The sequence below is a fragment of the Microtus oregoni genome, unplaced genomic scaffold (assembly GCF_018167655.1).
Source record: "Microtus oregoni isolate MIOR12 unplaced genomic scaffold, Mior012 000020F_ref0000438, whole genome shotgun sequence".
Taxonomy (NCBI): Eukaryota; Metazoa; Chordata; class Mammalia; order Rodentia; family Cricetidae; genus Microtus; species Microtus oregoni.
The window spans coordinates 39,583,690-39,597,673 of NW_024543079.1; the positions used below are offsets into that span (position 1 = coordinate 39,583,690).

Sequence of the window (13,984 nt, forward strand, 5' to 3'; positions counted from 1 at the left end):
TGCATGTGGAAGTCCAAGCTTAGTGCTGGCTGTCTCCATCCATCATTCTTTACCTTATTCACACGGCTTGACTGGCTAGTTCTAGGGTCCACTCTCTACTGGAATATGGGTAAACTGGATGCCCAACTGGCATTTGCGTGAGTTCTGGAGAATACAAACTCCAGTCCTCATGTTCGTACAGCACGTGCTTTAGACTTCAGTCAGCTCCCAATCTTTGTCATTTGAATTCAAAACTTTTTTCCAAGTAAAATATTAAAAATAATTTTAAAAATCAACAAACTGTCACACATGAATGAACTTTCCAAGAGGAGTGAACATAAGAACTTAACCCTAAAGTAGAACATCATAATCTTTTGTGTATCACCAAAACTCTAGAAATCAGTAAGTGCCCAGATACCTGTGGCCTTCTGGGTATATGATGTTGTACCATTGCGTGGTAAGTGAGAAAGTATGGTTGTAGTCACCCTAATTGAGCAGCCAGGCTTCAAAATAAAATAGCACAATTATACCCTTTAGCCTTTTAGACTAATTGGTCCTAAGAATCATTTCTGATTAGAGTATCTGATGTGCCTGGAGATCCGAGGCAAGAAAACGTGTCTGTGCTGACAAGATCGAAGTTGAGGGCGGGCAGGCATAGATGCAAAGGCAGGAGCATGGCTGCCCTGTGCTGCCTCACTGTGGACAGTTATGTTCCCTGTTAGAAAGCAGCCTGCACCAGAGTCTTGCCCCAGTAATGTAGAACGGAGTCAAAAGCCTCACAGAAAGGTCTAAAGAAGTACTTGTAACTCCAGGGAGTGCACTTGAGCTCTAAGCATTGCTTACCCTTGGGTTTAACAACCAGGAGCCATCACCAGCATCCCTGTTCAAAGGCAGGCTTCCTGGCTGTTCCTGAAGGAGGGAGGTCGTCCTGGCTGTTGTTCTCTACTGAGGCACAGGATGGCGGACTGTACTGCACTCTGCATTCCAGAAACAAAAGCCGCTGTTTGAATCCGTGTGTTGCCTCTGTGATGGCATCAAGAGGAAGGGCCTGTGGGAGGAGTCAGGGCAAGAGCACTGCCTATGGCCCTGCGAATGGATTCCAGTGTCTTTGTCCAGGGAATTGTAACTGCTCTTCCACCTCCCTCCATCCCCTTCTACAGAAGACACAGTGTGGCCACCCTTGTTGAACACCTCGTTTCAGAACTCCCTAAGGACAGATGTCCTTAAGACACAGAGAGATTAAAGAGGAGGGCTCCGAGCCTCTGAACCCTCCTGGAGGTCAAAGTGTGTAAAGTGCTGTCAGCAAATAACTGGCATATAATTTTAAGATATACTGAACTCAAATACCGTCAAATCAGAATGAAGTTTGACTTCTTCCTGTTGTGTGTTGCAGATTTAATTAGTCATCCAGTGCTGGCCACCTTCCCTATGCTCCTGGAGCAGCCCGACGTGATGGATGCTCTCAGGGTGGGTACCATGTACCGTAATGAAACCTGCTGTATCCCAGTAATTCCCAATCCCCATTCATTGTCTAGCGAACTCAGCCTCGTCTTCCCAAGCATGGTGACTATTACTCCCAGGTACCACTTTCCCTGATGCAGTGGCATGTAAGATGCCCTAGAGGATGCTGGGAGAGCGAAACTCCAGAGCAGTCAGTGTTCAGTCAGCTGAGCTTCAGGAGAGTCGGGGTGTGCATAACATTCTTTAATTGAACTCAGCACACTGTGCTGTCTGAAACGGCAGCTGAATAATAAAGTGGAGAGGTTGAAAATCTCTGATTTTCTGTTGAATTTGAGTCCCCAAAGCCACTGTTTTATGTCTCAACCTGAAGCATCAGGGCCAGCCTTGTGACCATGCAAGGCTCATACACAGACAATACGGTAGGTGCCAAGGCCGAGTTTGTTTTGGAAGCCTCAAAGATTTAACGAAAGCAGCAAATGACGTTCAGAACTCTGCCTCATTAAAGATCCTTAGGTGAGAAGGACCTAACGAAAGGCTAGGGCCTCAGTGACCTGCTGACAGGAATGGTGTCACAGGTGTGGAAGGATCAGCAGAAACTTTGAGGCAGATTGAATCCAGTTTGGTGTGATATATGTGGAGGGGCCATGGGTGGCCAAGGTCAGAGTCTGCGTGTGGAGAGTGAGGAAGGCGGGGATGATGGGCGACCAGGACAGTCCACTTCAGTCCAGGAGGATTGTGGCCATGTCAGCTGAGAGTCTTGCTGAGTGATGTCACGAGACTCGGAGGCGATCTTATAGAACAGACCCAGAAAGCACAAGGACAGTTTTAATGGGTTTTATTCATGAGGTAAGCTGTGCCCAGTGTTCTTGGACACAGCTTTCTTGAAGAGCACAAGAGAACTTTCAAAGGGAAGCCATGGTTCAGTTATAATCCCATCTCATGGCACAACAGTGGGCTTTTCTGGTTGAAGACATATTTTCTGGATTTAATATCAAAGGAGCCTGTACAGCAGAGCAAGGCTATTTTCATATTGGAGTCTAGAGACAAAACAACAGGCCCGCAGCAAGCTGAGGATCTTAACCGATACAGGATGGACTTGGGAGAGGGAGAGGGCCAGGTGTACTTTGCAAGTAGAGGTCAAGAAAGCAGGCAGGCTTCCCAGTGGAGCGCTGAGAAGCAGCCTGGGGTAGGGTATCTTTTTTTTTTTTAATATTTATTTATTATGTATACAATATGCTGTCTGTGTATATGCCTGAAGGCCAGAAGAGGGCACCAGACCCCATTACAGATGGTTGTGAGCCACCATGTGGTTGCTGGGAATTGAACTCAGGACCTTTGGAAGAGCAGGCAATGCTCTTAACCTCTGAGCCATCTCTCCACCCCCAGGGGTAGGGTATCTTTAGTTGTTTCTCACTAATGGTAGCCGTCCAGCAGGACTCCATCCCATAGTTACCTAGGGGTAAAGGCCGGTAAAAGGCTACAGCTCTTCTAGAACCGTCTGGAATGAGAGGCTTTCTCTTTTGCTAACTGCCCCTGTAGGAAAGGGCAAAGATTGACCTTGGGATTTACACACCTTTGCCTCAAGTACCTGATCGCTCCTGCTAACATTTCATTGGTCAAAACAAGTCATGTGATCCTCTTAACTTGAAGGGAACTGGGAAAGATAGGCTTCTCTTTGATTCCTGAGGAAAGGATTGGGTCTTGGCGAGGTGGCAGTGACTCCCACGCATGCTTTCTGTGCCCATCCAGTCCCTCTGTGTGAAATCCTGCCCTGCTTTCTGTGAACTAAAAGCTAATCAAGTCTTTGTACCTGACTGACAAACAGTTGGCGGGTTTCCAGACAGTGAGTCTACGTTACTACGTGGTTTTCACTTTAAGTCATAGTGTCTTTTAAGATTTACACTTGAGGTATGTGAGTCTCCTGGCTTTACTTAGCTGAGTTTAGTTTGTGATTCGCGTCCTAATAACAATGACACCTGGTCTGCCATAAAATGCTGTCTCTGGAAAGGGTCTCGTTCTGGAGGCTGTAGGCTGGGGTGTCACAGTCCCAGGAGGCAGAAACAGCCCTGCCCATACCCAAACTTCATGGTCGTCTCATCAGCGCATCCTTTCTCCAGGAGATGAAGAGGGGGTCTCTTTCTCAGCACCATGTGACCATAGGCACCTGTCCTACCTAGGAGGGGCTCATGCTTTCAGGTTCCCTGTAGAGTTCAGTACTGATAGGTAATTACCTATAAATATACACAAATCAGCCCTGGACAGTCAGCCTGGAGGCTGGGCACATTTTGCCAGCCTTCCAGACTGCCAGGGACTTGCTTTGCCAAGGTCTTCAGTTCATCCCTATGTGGGTTCCGTTGATCTCTGGATTCTCTGTTTAAAGAAGCTCTGTGAAGCCTGTGGACAGGCTGGAGATGTTTACTTGCAAATCGACCTTCTCTCACATCCCACCCCATCACCAGTGTGTCAGGCAGAGTCCCTGGCATGGGGTACTAGGCAGGGCTTCCTACTTTTGTTGCTGTTTCACCTTGGAAGGTCATGACTTCTGGGCCTTGTGTGTGGTTGGCAGGCATTTGCTTTACCCATTCTTTTGGTAAGTTTGTTTTGCCTTATAGTAACCACAGGCTTCTGAGGTGTCCTGTGCCCATGTGCCTGCCTCCCCTGTCAGGCTGGTTCTGAGTTGCTGGCAATAGTGTTGCCTCTTGTGCATTAGATTCTGTGCAGCAATTCTGACCCTGCCCATGACCTTAACTACAGGGTGAAGTTGCAGAAGGTGCTGCCAGGACTTGTGAGTGGTCTGACTAATACGCATTTCTGTTTCCTTCTTTAGAGTTCATGGGCCGAGAAAGAAAGCACACTAAAACGATCAGAAAAGGTAACGATTTTCCCACTGACCTCGAGACTGATTTTCCACGCATTGTAACAAGGCCTCTGCTTTAGGGAGGCAGCCCTGGGTGTAACCCCTTACTCCGCTAGACTGTGCAGGTCATTGTGGCTGCACAGACAAGGTCTAAGAAAGCAGCATGTTTGCCCTAAACAAGTCAGTCATTTCAGACCTGAGTTTGGCTTAATGAAGTAGCCTCTAAACCAGCCTTGCAGTTAGCTAGCAAATATCCTTTATTTACACACCTGCAGAAACCTGGTCTAGCCAGGCAAGCCTGGCCTTGACCAGTGAGGCGGGATATTACTACCAGAATCCACTAAACAGAAAATTCCACAGGCGTTTTCTGTTTAAAACCAGGTAGTGACTTCAGACAGGCTTTGCAGGGCTCGGTGTCTCTCCCACAGCAAGGCTACTGTTGTCAGGGGAAAAGCAGCCTTAGACAGCGTGTGAAAGCTCTGTGTTCCTACAAACATGCGCTTACAGAAGGAGGCAGTGGCCACATCCGACCCATGTGCCCCAGCCCATGCGCCATATGTGCCCCGGACAGCTATGGGTGTGGCCCCACACAAAACTGTAAACGCGCTTAAAACACTGAGATATTTTTAAATTTATTTATTATGTACATAGTGTTCTGGGCACCAGATCTCATTATAGATGGGTGTGTGTCATCATGTGGTTGCTGGGAATTGAACTCAGGACCTCCGGAACAGCAGTCAGTTCTTTTAACCTCTGAGCCATCTCTCCAGCCCAGAACACTGAGATTTTCTGTTGAATTTTTTTCATGGTTTTCAAGAGTTAACTTTGCAGATGATGCATTGTGTCCCAATGTCAGAAGGCTGGATACACCTGAAAGTGTTAATTGTTTATAAGAAATATAAGAGGAAAACAAAAGAACAGTAATAAAAAGCTACACCTTGGTCAGGAGTGGGAACTGCAGCCATTATGTTGGTACCTGAGCCTCCACATGACAGGTAGCACTGCACTTACCCAGTCTGCAGTTCTGAACCTTTCTAGAACAGCAGTGGGTGAGTGCCACCCCATCCACGGTGTGCCCGACTCTCCGTGTGAGCAGCGGCTGCGTGTGCGGAGGGTGTGCAGAGCTTCCTGCTCTCAGGCAGTGTGCTCTGAGACCCCCAACCCTGCCTGTTGGCTCTGTCTGGGGAGGGTATGATGCCCTCGGGACTGAGGAGCCCTCATTCCTCCCCAGTAGTCTCCCCTGCTTGGCCCTCTTTTCTCCAGATCCCACAGAATGCTTGCCTCTTCTCTTTGTTTTGTTTTTTTGAGTTAAGGTCTTCTTATTCAGGCCCCTCGCTGGCCTGGATCTTGTTAAATAGACCTGTTTGACCTAGAACTCAAGGAGATCCACCTGCCTCAGCCTCCCTAGTGCTGAGATTAAAGGCATGCACTACCGTGCTCAGCCCCACTTCTTTCTGATATTGAGACAGTTATTTCCGGCAGACTATAATCCAGCTAAGTCTGTACATACAACTTGCATTTTGTGTGCATGTGTGTGTGTGTCTGTGTCTGTCAGACACTTTGCCTCCTTGATGGAACATGTGATGCCCTCAGTGGTGCATAGGAGACACACACTGGTCTCACAGAGCCACTGCAGAGTTCTTAGGGAGATCCGCTAAGCTCTACTTTGCAGTCAGACTCTCGCTCCCACCACTCAGAGCCCATTCCCTGCGAGCTCCTCTGTCCTACTTCTCGGTGACTTTTAGCCGACAGCTCACAGGGTTCTGTACTTCGAGAGCAATGACCCCAGTCTCCTCATAGCTCCTCTGTGGTGATGTTTTCCCAGAGAGACCAAGAGCTCCTGAAGGCCGAGTTCCTCCTGGTCTACCATGACTGCGTGCTCCCTCTTCTGCATTCGACACTGCTGCCCCCGTTCAAGTGGGCCGAAGAGGAGACGGAGGCTGCGCGATGGAAAGCCATCGCTGACTTCCTCAAGCAGAGCAGAGAGAACGAGGGCTCCCTGAAGGCTCTGCTGTCACCAGACGGGGTCCATGAACCATTTGACCTTTCAGAGCAGACCTATGACTTCCTGGGGGAAATGAAAAAGAGCTCAGCCTGACGACAGCCATGGCCCCGCTCCCCACTGGACCCTGGGAGCTCAAACGGCAGAACCAAAAGAAATGGACTGATTAGAACTTAGATCATATTCTTTTGTGTACAAATTCTATTTTCAAAGAAATACCTAATAATTTTGTTGTATAAAACAATAAAATACATTTTATAAGCAATGCTGTTATATCTAAGTTTGAATTTTTTTCAAAACACCAACCAAAGTGTCAAACTGAAGGTACAGGTGTCTACAACAGCACAGCTTTTTAGCAAAGGCGAAATTTGTGATTATCCAAGAAAGTGACAATATAATCCACCTGGAAGGAAATATTTCTAAGACATAAGACTGATACAAGCTTAGTGTGCAAGGGCTCGGCGGTAGAGTGCTTGTCTCGTACTTCTCGGGCCCTGGGCTCCAGCCCCAGCATTGCAAAGACAAGCAGTCTAATATGCAGACTATATAAACTTTTGGCTATTAATGGTTATATTATAGGTTCATTTGAGAAATTGTGTTGTTAGGCATTTAATTCAGCCTAATGTTTGATTTGATTTAACCCAGATAAGAACAAATGCAATCATTGTCTTTTCAAGTCAGTATAAAAAGTCCTCTGTCAAAAAAAAAATATTTTACCCACATTGAAGTGGGATGCTTACATGCATTCATGGAACATCCAGGTCTTAGTGCATCTCAGAGAAGCTCACGACTACTGCAAAATATCTCAAACCTTTATCATTAACAATATTAGCACCTGCCATTCCTCGGGTACCTGGCTGTGCTGCCAGGTAGCCTGGTTAAGAGTGAAGTACCAGTGGCCATTCCCGAGTACCTGATTGTGTCTGTCGGTACACTGTGGTAGCTAGGATGCAGGTTCCGATCATCACCATTGAAGAGACGGACCAGGCAGGTTCTACGACTCGCATAAGGTCAGAGCCAGTCAGCGGCATAGCTGATATGCTGTGTATCATGTCTGCTGCCTCAGAGGCTCCACCTCATCATGCAAACATGAGAATTACATATGCACACAAGCAGTACTTAATACTGCCAGTCCACTGCCCCATGCAGTATATTTTTTAAAAGAAAAAATATGCAAATAAAATTGAAGAAAATTATTTGAACAAAAATATGGACCAATGGAGAAGAGGTCAGCCTCAACTGTTCGAGTCCCCGAAATACATTTTTAACAGGGTATTGACTGGTAAAAGGCCTTTATTATTAGAAATTTGTCATATTTATGACACTTGTGACCTATTCCAACTTCCACTAGGCCCAAGCTCTTAAAGGTCCCTTTTTGACATTACCATCCTGAGACTAAGCTTACAACTTGTGCAATCTAGGAGGACATACTTAAATTTTATCCAAACCACAATGGTCCTTGATCTCAGAAATTAACATGGTTTAGCAGGATTCCTGGCCCAAAACATGACGGGCAAGTGAGAACTTGGCCTTGAAAAGAAGCCTTCGCTCTGCCACTGTGTGAGCCCCTTTCCGCCCTCAGTGACTGGCAAGGGCATACCGGGCTTTTGCTTTTGGGCCACCAACCAGCTCCCACTTCATGATGCGGAGGCTTGTTAGTTATAAATGCTGGCCTTGCTTAGGCTTGCTTCTTGTTAACTCTTATAACTTAACCTGTTTCTCTTCATCTACATTTTGCTTGGGGCTTTCACCTTTCTTTCTGTATGTCCTACTCGGTGTCTGCCGGTGGTTGCCTGACTGGCTCCGGGCATTTTCCTAATTCTCTCCTCTCTTCTTCTCTCATTCTTAGATTTCTCCTCCTACTTATTCTCTCTGCCCACTAACCCCGCCTAGCCCTCTCCTGCCTAGCTACTGGCCATTCAGCTTTTTATCAGACCAATCGGGTGCCTTCGGCAGGCAAGGTAAAAAAAAATGCAACACATCTTTACAAAATTAAAACAAACACAGTACAAAGTAATGTAAGCCATCCTTACATTGTTAAACAGATGCAACACAACTTGTACCCAGTTAAAGTCCTGTTCCACAACATAAGGGGCCATTGAGGACACCCTTTCTGTCCATCACTCTAAGGCACACTTTCTAGATGACTCCTCTCCTCCTCAGGGTCTCTCCAGAAGCTGTTTCTGGAGATCCTGCCTAGTCAGATGTGTACAGGGACTCCAGAGCCTCTGTCCTACCCAGCCCTTGAGTTGCCCCCCCCCCACTTAGTCTCCTGGGGGCCTGTCTTTAAAGGAACCTAAGACCAAGTCACCACCACGCCCCCTGTGAAGTCGGGTATTTCTGTAGAATCCACATTTTTGTTTTAACTGCTTGGCTTGTTCTTGGCCTGGGCCTGGGCATTCGGGATGAAAATGAATGCCAGTGAGTTCCTTTCAATAGATGCGGGCCAGGAGGACCTTCTTTCAGAGCTCTTGGGCCATCTTCCCTGCTCATTTGAAACCTGTGGACAGTTTCAGAGTTTTTGACACGTGAGGAAAGTACAGAGACAGCCACAGACAGTTTGGGTGGCGCTGAGTCAGAAGAGGAGGGACATGGCCAGACAGCCTGAATAGAGGGGACAGCGCCATGGGGTGATGTGGCCCTCCCCGTGAGAAACTCCTCTTTTTCAGTCAGTGGAATCTTGTTTTTTCAGCAAAACCTCTCTGACTTTTTAAATGCCACTTATTAACCTCCAAAACAGGAAAGGGTTGTCAAGGAGCCAAAAACATCCTGGAAACAGTCCTGGGGCATGCGTGTTGAGAGGTGAGGCTCAGCCATAGGCTGAGTTAAGCCTGTAGGGGAAAGGAGTGGTAGGAGAAGGCAGGCCAGGACAAGCCTTCTCCACAGGGGCCTCCCTGGAAGGTGAGGAGGCTCCTGACATCAGATGCAGAGAAACTAAACCACAAGGCCCGTTCTTCCTTAGACTCAGACTCCTAGCCTCTTTATTATGGCCTTTAACAGTCAATGTGTGTCTGTGTGTGCGTGCGTGTGCGTGTGCGTGTGCGTGTGCGTGTGTGTGTGTGTGTGTGTGTGTGTGTGTGTGTGTGTGATGCTCAGAGGATATTCTCAAATTTCAGTCCTAGACCACCTCATTTGGAAAGGGTCTCTTGTTTTCTGCTCTGTGTACCAGGCTAGCTGATCTATCATCTTCCTGGAATTCTCCTGCCTCTGCTTCCCAACTCAATGTAGGAGTGCTGGGATTACAGATGCATAGGACATCAGATGTATGTGGGTTCTGGGGATCCGAACCCAGGTCCTCACACTTGCACAGCAAGCACTTTACCCCTTGAGCTGTTTCCTTAGCCCCTCTGGCCACTGCTTGAGTGTTTTGTCATCAGGTCTGCTGGAGGTCCCCATGCCTGGGTGCTGGAGATGACCCTAAAGGGCAGGGAGTCTCAGGCTTTGGTGACTCCACGGTGTTGTCTGCTTCTGTGGAGTCTCCAGAGTCTATAGCATCCCTATGAACAGGGCAACTTGCCTGCCCATCCCAGGAACATCTTGGAAAGCTGTCATCTCAACAAAGGACTAAGGAGGCAGAGGTGTCATTTGTGAGGGGAGGGCTTCGTCAGTCTGTAGTGTGCTAGGATACTGTGTGCAGGGCGCCCACACTTCCTCTTGGGGACAGCATTCCCAAGTCAGCGGAGTTCTCTGGCAGGGACAATCATCAGACCCCATTGTCAGCTCACTGCTGTGTATTCTCTTTCCTCGATACCAAGAAGTGGGGACATAGCCCTACTTCCTTAGGTGCCTGCACATCTGAGGGCCGTCATGGTGTACTCTCTCATTCATTCAAAGTGGTGCTGGGGCAACAACTATCCTAACAAGATGAGTGCTGTTCCTGTCCTATCTTACAGCATGCTCACAAATGACCTGTAAGCACATAAAACAACCTCAGAAGGGAGGGTAATGATGGCTGTGAGGTCCTACAATGGTGTCTCATTTTTGTGACATTTAAATTCTAACAGTTCAGGTTGTGGCCATAGCTGAGCTACTACACAAACACAAGGCCTTGAATTCAGTGCTCATATTAAAAAGTGCCAAGTGCAGTAACAGTATGGAGGTGTTGGCTAGAGAGGCAGGAGCAGGCAGCTTCCTCCAGGGCTCACAGGCAAGCCAATCAGGCAGGCAGCTTCCTCCAGGGCTCACAGGCAAGCCAATCAGGCAGGCAGCTTCCTCCAGGGCTCACAGGCAAGCCAATCAGGCAGGCAGCTTCCTCCAGGGCTCCCAGGCAAGCCAATCAGGCAGGCAGCTTCCTCCAGGGCTCGCTGGCAAGCCAATCAGGCAGGCAGCTTCCTCCAGGGCTCACAGGCAGGCCAATCAGACAGGCAGCTTCCTCCAGGGCTCGCTGGCAGGCCAATCTAACTCACTTGGTGAGCTCCAGGTCGGTGAAAGATCGTCTCTGAAAACAAGGTAGATAACACCCGAGGAAGCCCTCCAGGCTCTGTGTATACCTGTATACACCTGCACAGCCAATCAATTCCAATAGTTCTCTAACTCACACATTAATGGCCTCATGGCAGCACAGTCAGCAATATATGTACAATACACATTCCTGTCGGGATGCTCCCTTTCCAAAACACTACCTGACCTTGGGGCCATCTCAACTCAGACATCCACATTGCAAAACTGTAGCTACAAATATTCTCTGTCCCACTGGTCCCCTGGACTGGCTTTTCTCTGCCCACGTGTTCCCAAAGAAGCTTTTGAAATAACCACTCTGAGGCTTAATATTAATTACATACACTTTGACCTATTAGCTCAGGTTTCTTATTAAATAACTCTTACATTTTTATGATTTTATTTTTTATCACGAGGCTTGTGGTTCATTACCTCTTGTTCTTGGGCGGCTACACGAAGTCTTCCTGAGTCCACCTTCTTTCTCCCAACATTCAGTTTAGTTTTCCTGCCTAGCTATATTCTGCCCTGCCATAGGCCAAAGCAGTTTCTTTATTTACCAATGGAAATAAAGCATATTCACAGCATATAGAGGGGATTCCTACATCACCCCTTTTCTGTCTAAATAAAAAGGAAGGTTTTAACTTTAACATATAGTAAAATTACATATACAAAACAGGTATCAAGCAAGAAATACAGAATTACAGTTACAATATTTTTGTGAGTCTAAAGTTTCATATCTAACTTACCTCTTATCATAACTAAGGAAAACTATAACTATCTGTCTTCAACCCCATCAAAGACCCAGAAAGATATAATATTACCTAAGTAAATAGGAAGCGCATTGTAAGCAACTTCCTAAGCTCTAGAAATGACAGAGAAACCTTGCTACCTGGACAGTCACCCAAAGTTCTTCAAAAAACATCACTATCTGTCGAAATCCAGCCAAGCTCCTGGTATCCAGCACAGTGATCGCATCAACTTGGGGAGGGAGGAATAAGGGATAAGGAAGTGAGCAGAACAGGCCTGAACTGCCACACGGGCAGGACACGGGTGGCCTACGGCGTCTGACTCAGTGGTGACCGACACAGAATGAGGCTGTGCACAGCTGCAGGCAGCAATATAAAACGGAAATTACTAATGGATGCAGCTCACCCTCAGGACTTTGGTACTTCGGTTTAGTCTCTTACGCTCTACAGGGCAGCTTGGACCTTACCCTGCTTATCTGTGTCGAATGCTGCCAGCCAAGTTTAATGCGGAACTTTGTCCTTTTTCAGAGGCCAACTTGGAGGCTGACAAAATAGCAAGAGGGGAAGGAGGAGAAGGAAAGGAGGAGGAAGAGAAAGTGGAGGAGGAGGGGAAAGAGGAGGAGGGAAAAATTGAGAGAGCTCATCATTTAAAGCATCCACTGGGGTCCTCCCTGTTGCCAGGCAGCATTCAAGCTGGCACAGCTGTCCACTAAGAGGATACTCCCATTCTCCGGCTCTCCTGCTCCCCTGAAGCCTGAAGAAGAAGGGCAAGGCTCAAGGGCCAGGGACACACAGCAAGTAATAAATAAGCAATAGAAACTCCAGGTAGTGGTGAGTGCTTGTAGAGAATTCACACCGCTCAAGCCAAGGTTAGTCTGCTTTCCCTTGCCCACTGGGTGGAGCTGAGACCTTTGGTCAGTACCCAACAGAAATAAATGAGTCGGGGACAGGGAAGAAATGCAGAATTCAAAGTATTGTCAAGATGGTGGGAACCTTCCCTCTCCTCTCCTCTCCTCTCCTCTCCTCGCCTCGCCTCGCCTCGCCTCGCCTCTCCTCTCCTCTCCTCCTCCTCCTCCTCCTCCTCCTCTTCTTCTTCTTCCTCTCTCTCTCTCTCTCTCTCTCTCTCTCTCCCTCTGTCATTAATGTGGTAGGTTTTGTTTTTTCTGAGGCATGGCTTCACTCTGTAGCCAGGGCAACTCACTCCATAGCCGAGGTAGGCCTTGATCTCATGAGTGATCCTCCTGCCTCAGCCTCCCAAGGTCTGGAATTGTAGCTGCAAACCACCATACCCACCTGACTTTCACCTTTCCTTTCCTCTGCTACCTCCCAGTCAGGACACAGAGGCCATCTGAAACCCAGAGCTGGACACCGGATGCAAAGATATCTCCAAAAGCAGCCTTGGATGCCTTGCCTAGTGAAGGGGAAGAGCCCTGGGAACCAGAGAGCATGTGCAAAGCTGCAATAAAATGCCTGACGAAAGCAACTCAAGAAAGAAAGGGTGTGTTTTAGCTCACAGTTTGAGAAGACAGTCTCGCATGACAGGAAACATGGCTGCCAGGGCATAAAGTAACTGGCCACACCGCCTCGGCAGGCAGGAAGCAGAGTGAAGAACGCTGGCTGGCGTTCAGACCCCATCCGTGGCAGGGTCATCTCATTTAGGGCAGATCTTCCCACCTCAACCAAGGCAGAAACTCCCTCACAGACATACCCAGAGGTGACTTGTCTCCCGAGTAGATTCTGTGGAGGTGGTAATCAATGCCATGAAGAATTCCTGGAAAGAAACTCTGATTGCAAACCCTGACTGACTGGGACGGCAGGGAAATGGGAAGGTTGGGATGTTGTAGGTCCACAGCCTAATTATCTTATCCTGTCTCTTAGCTTTAACCCTCTAAGCAGGTATTTCCTTGCCTGCTTCTATGGTGGACCTAACATCCTGTTATTAATAGATTAAAAACCTCTTGGGATTTATTAACTTAGCAAACCATTAGCTTCTTCCAGCTCGAACGCAAACGCCAAGGCCATCAGCAGACAGCATTGGAGGCCCGAGGAGAGAGTCACCTCTTTGATGCTTCCACTCAAGTATTTTAAAATTACTTTGATTTAAAACTCTTTTTGTTCTGCAGCTATAAGACTTTGTGAACCATGGAACCTGGAGTACCAAGCTCTGTGTTTTCTGGGCTGTGGGCTCAAATTTGGTTCCAGAACAAACTATCTCTTATTCCCTTTGAGATGAGATGAGAACTGTGGTTTTTTTTGTTGTTTTTTTGTTTTGTTTTGTTTTACATCAACAGTATTAACTATCCCCCAAGTCCGTGTACACCTTTCCGGTTCCACCCCTGGGCACTCTCACTGTGGTTCTGGTTCTTGAGATAACAGAGAAAAAAAAAATGGGTTTACCCAGAAGACCAAGATGAAAATGGAAGTCTGGGTCTTCTGGGTTCTAGAAGATGTTAGATCAGAGCAGGGAGAGAGCTTTAAAAAATCATCCCATAAGATAATCCA

At 47.5% G+C, this 13,984-nt stretch overlaps 1 protein-coding gene across 2 annotated transcripts in view; it reads left to right on the forward strand.

The window, feature by feature from the left end:
- Nphp1 (nephrocystin 1) overlaps window positions 1-6,552 on the forward strand; it is a 57,033-nt gene extending 50,481 nt beyond the window's left edge. For both annotated transcript variants that reach the window (XM_041670479.1, XM_041670480.1), the window contains exons 18-20: window positions 1,373-1,446; window positions 4,268-4,312; window positions 6,123-6,552. In XM_041670479.1, coding sequence (XP_041526413.1) covers window positions 1,373-1,446; window positions 4,268-4,312; window positions 6,123-6,395 — 392 coding nt within the window. In that variant the 3' untranslated portion in view covers window positions 6,396-6,552. The remainder of the gene's footprint in view (window positions 1-1,372; window positions 1,447-4,267; window positions 4,313-6,122) is intronic.
- The last annotated feature ends 7,432 nt before the right edge of the window (window positions 6,553-13,984 follow it).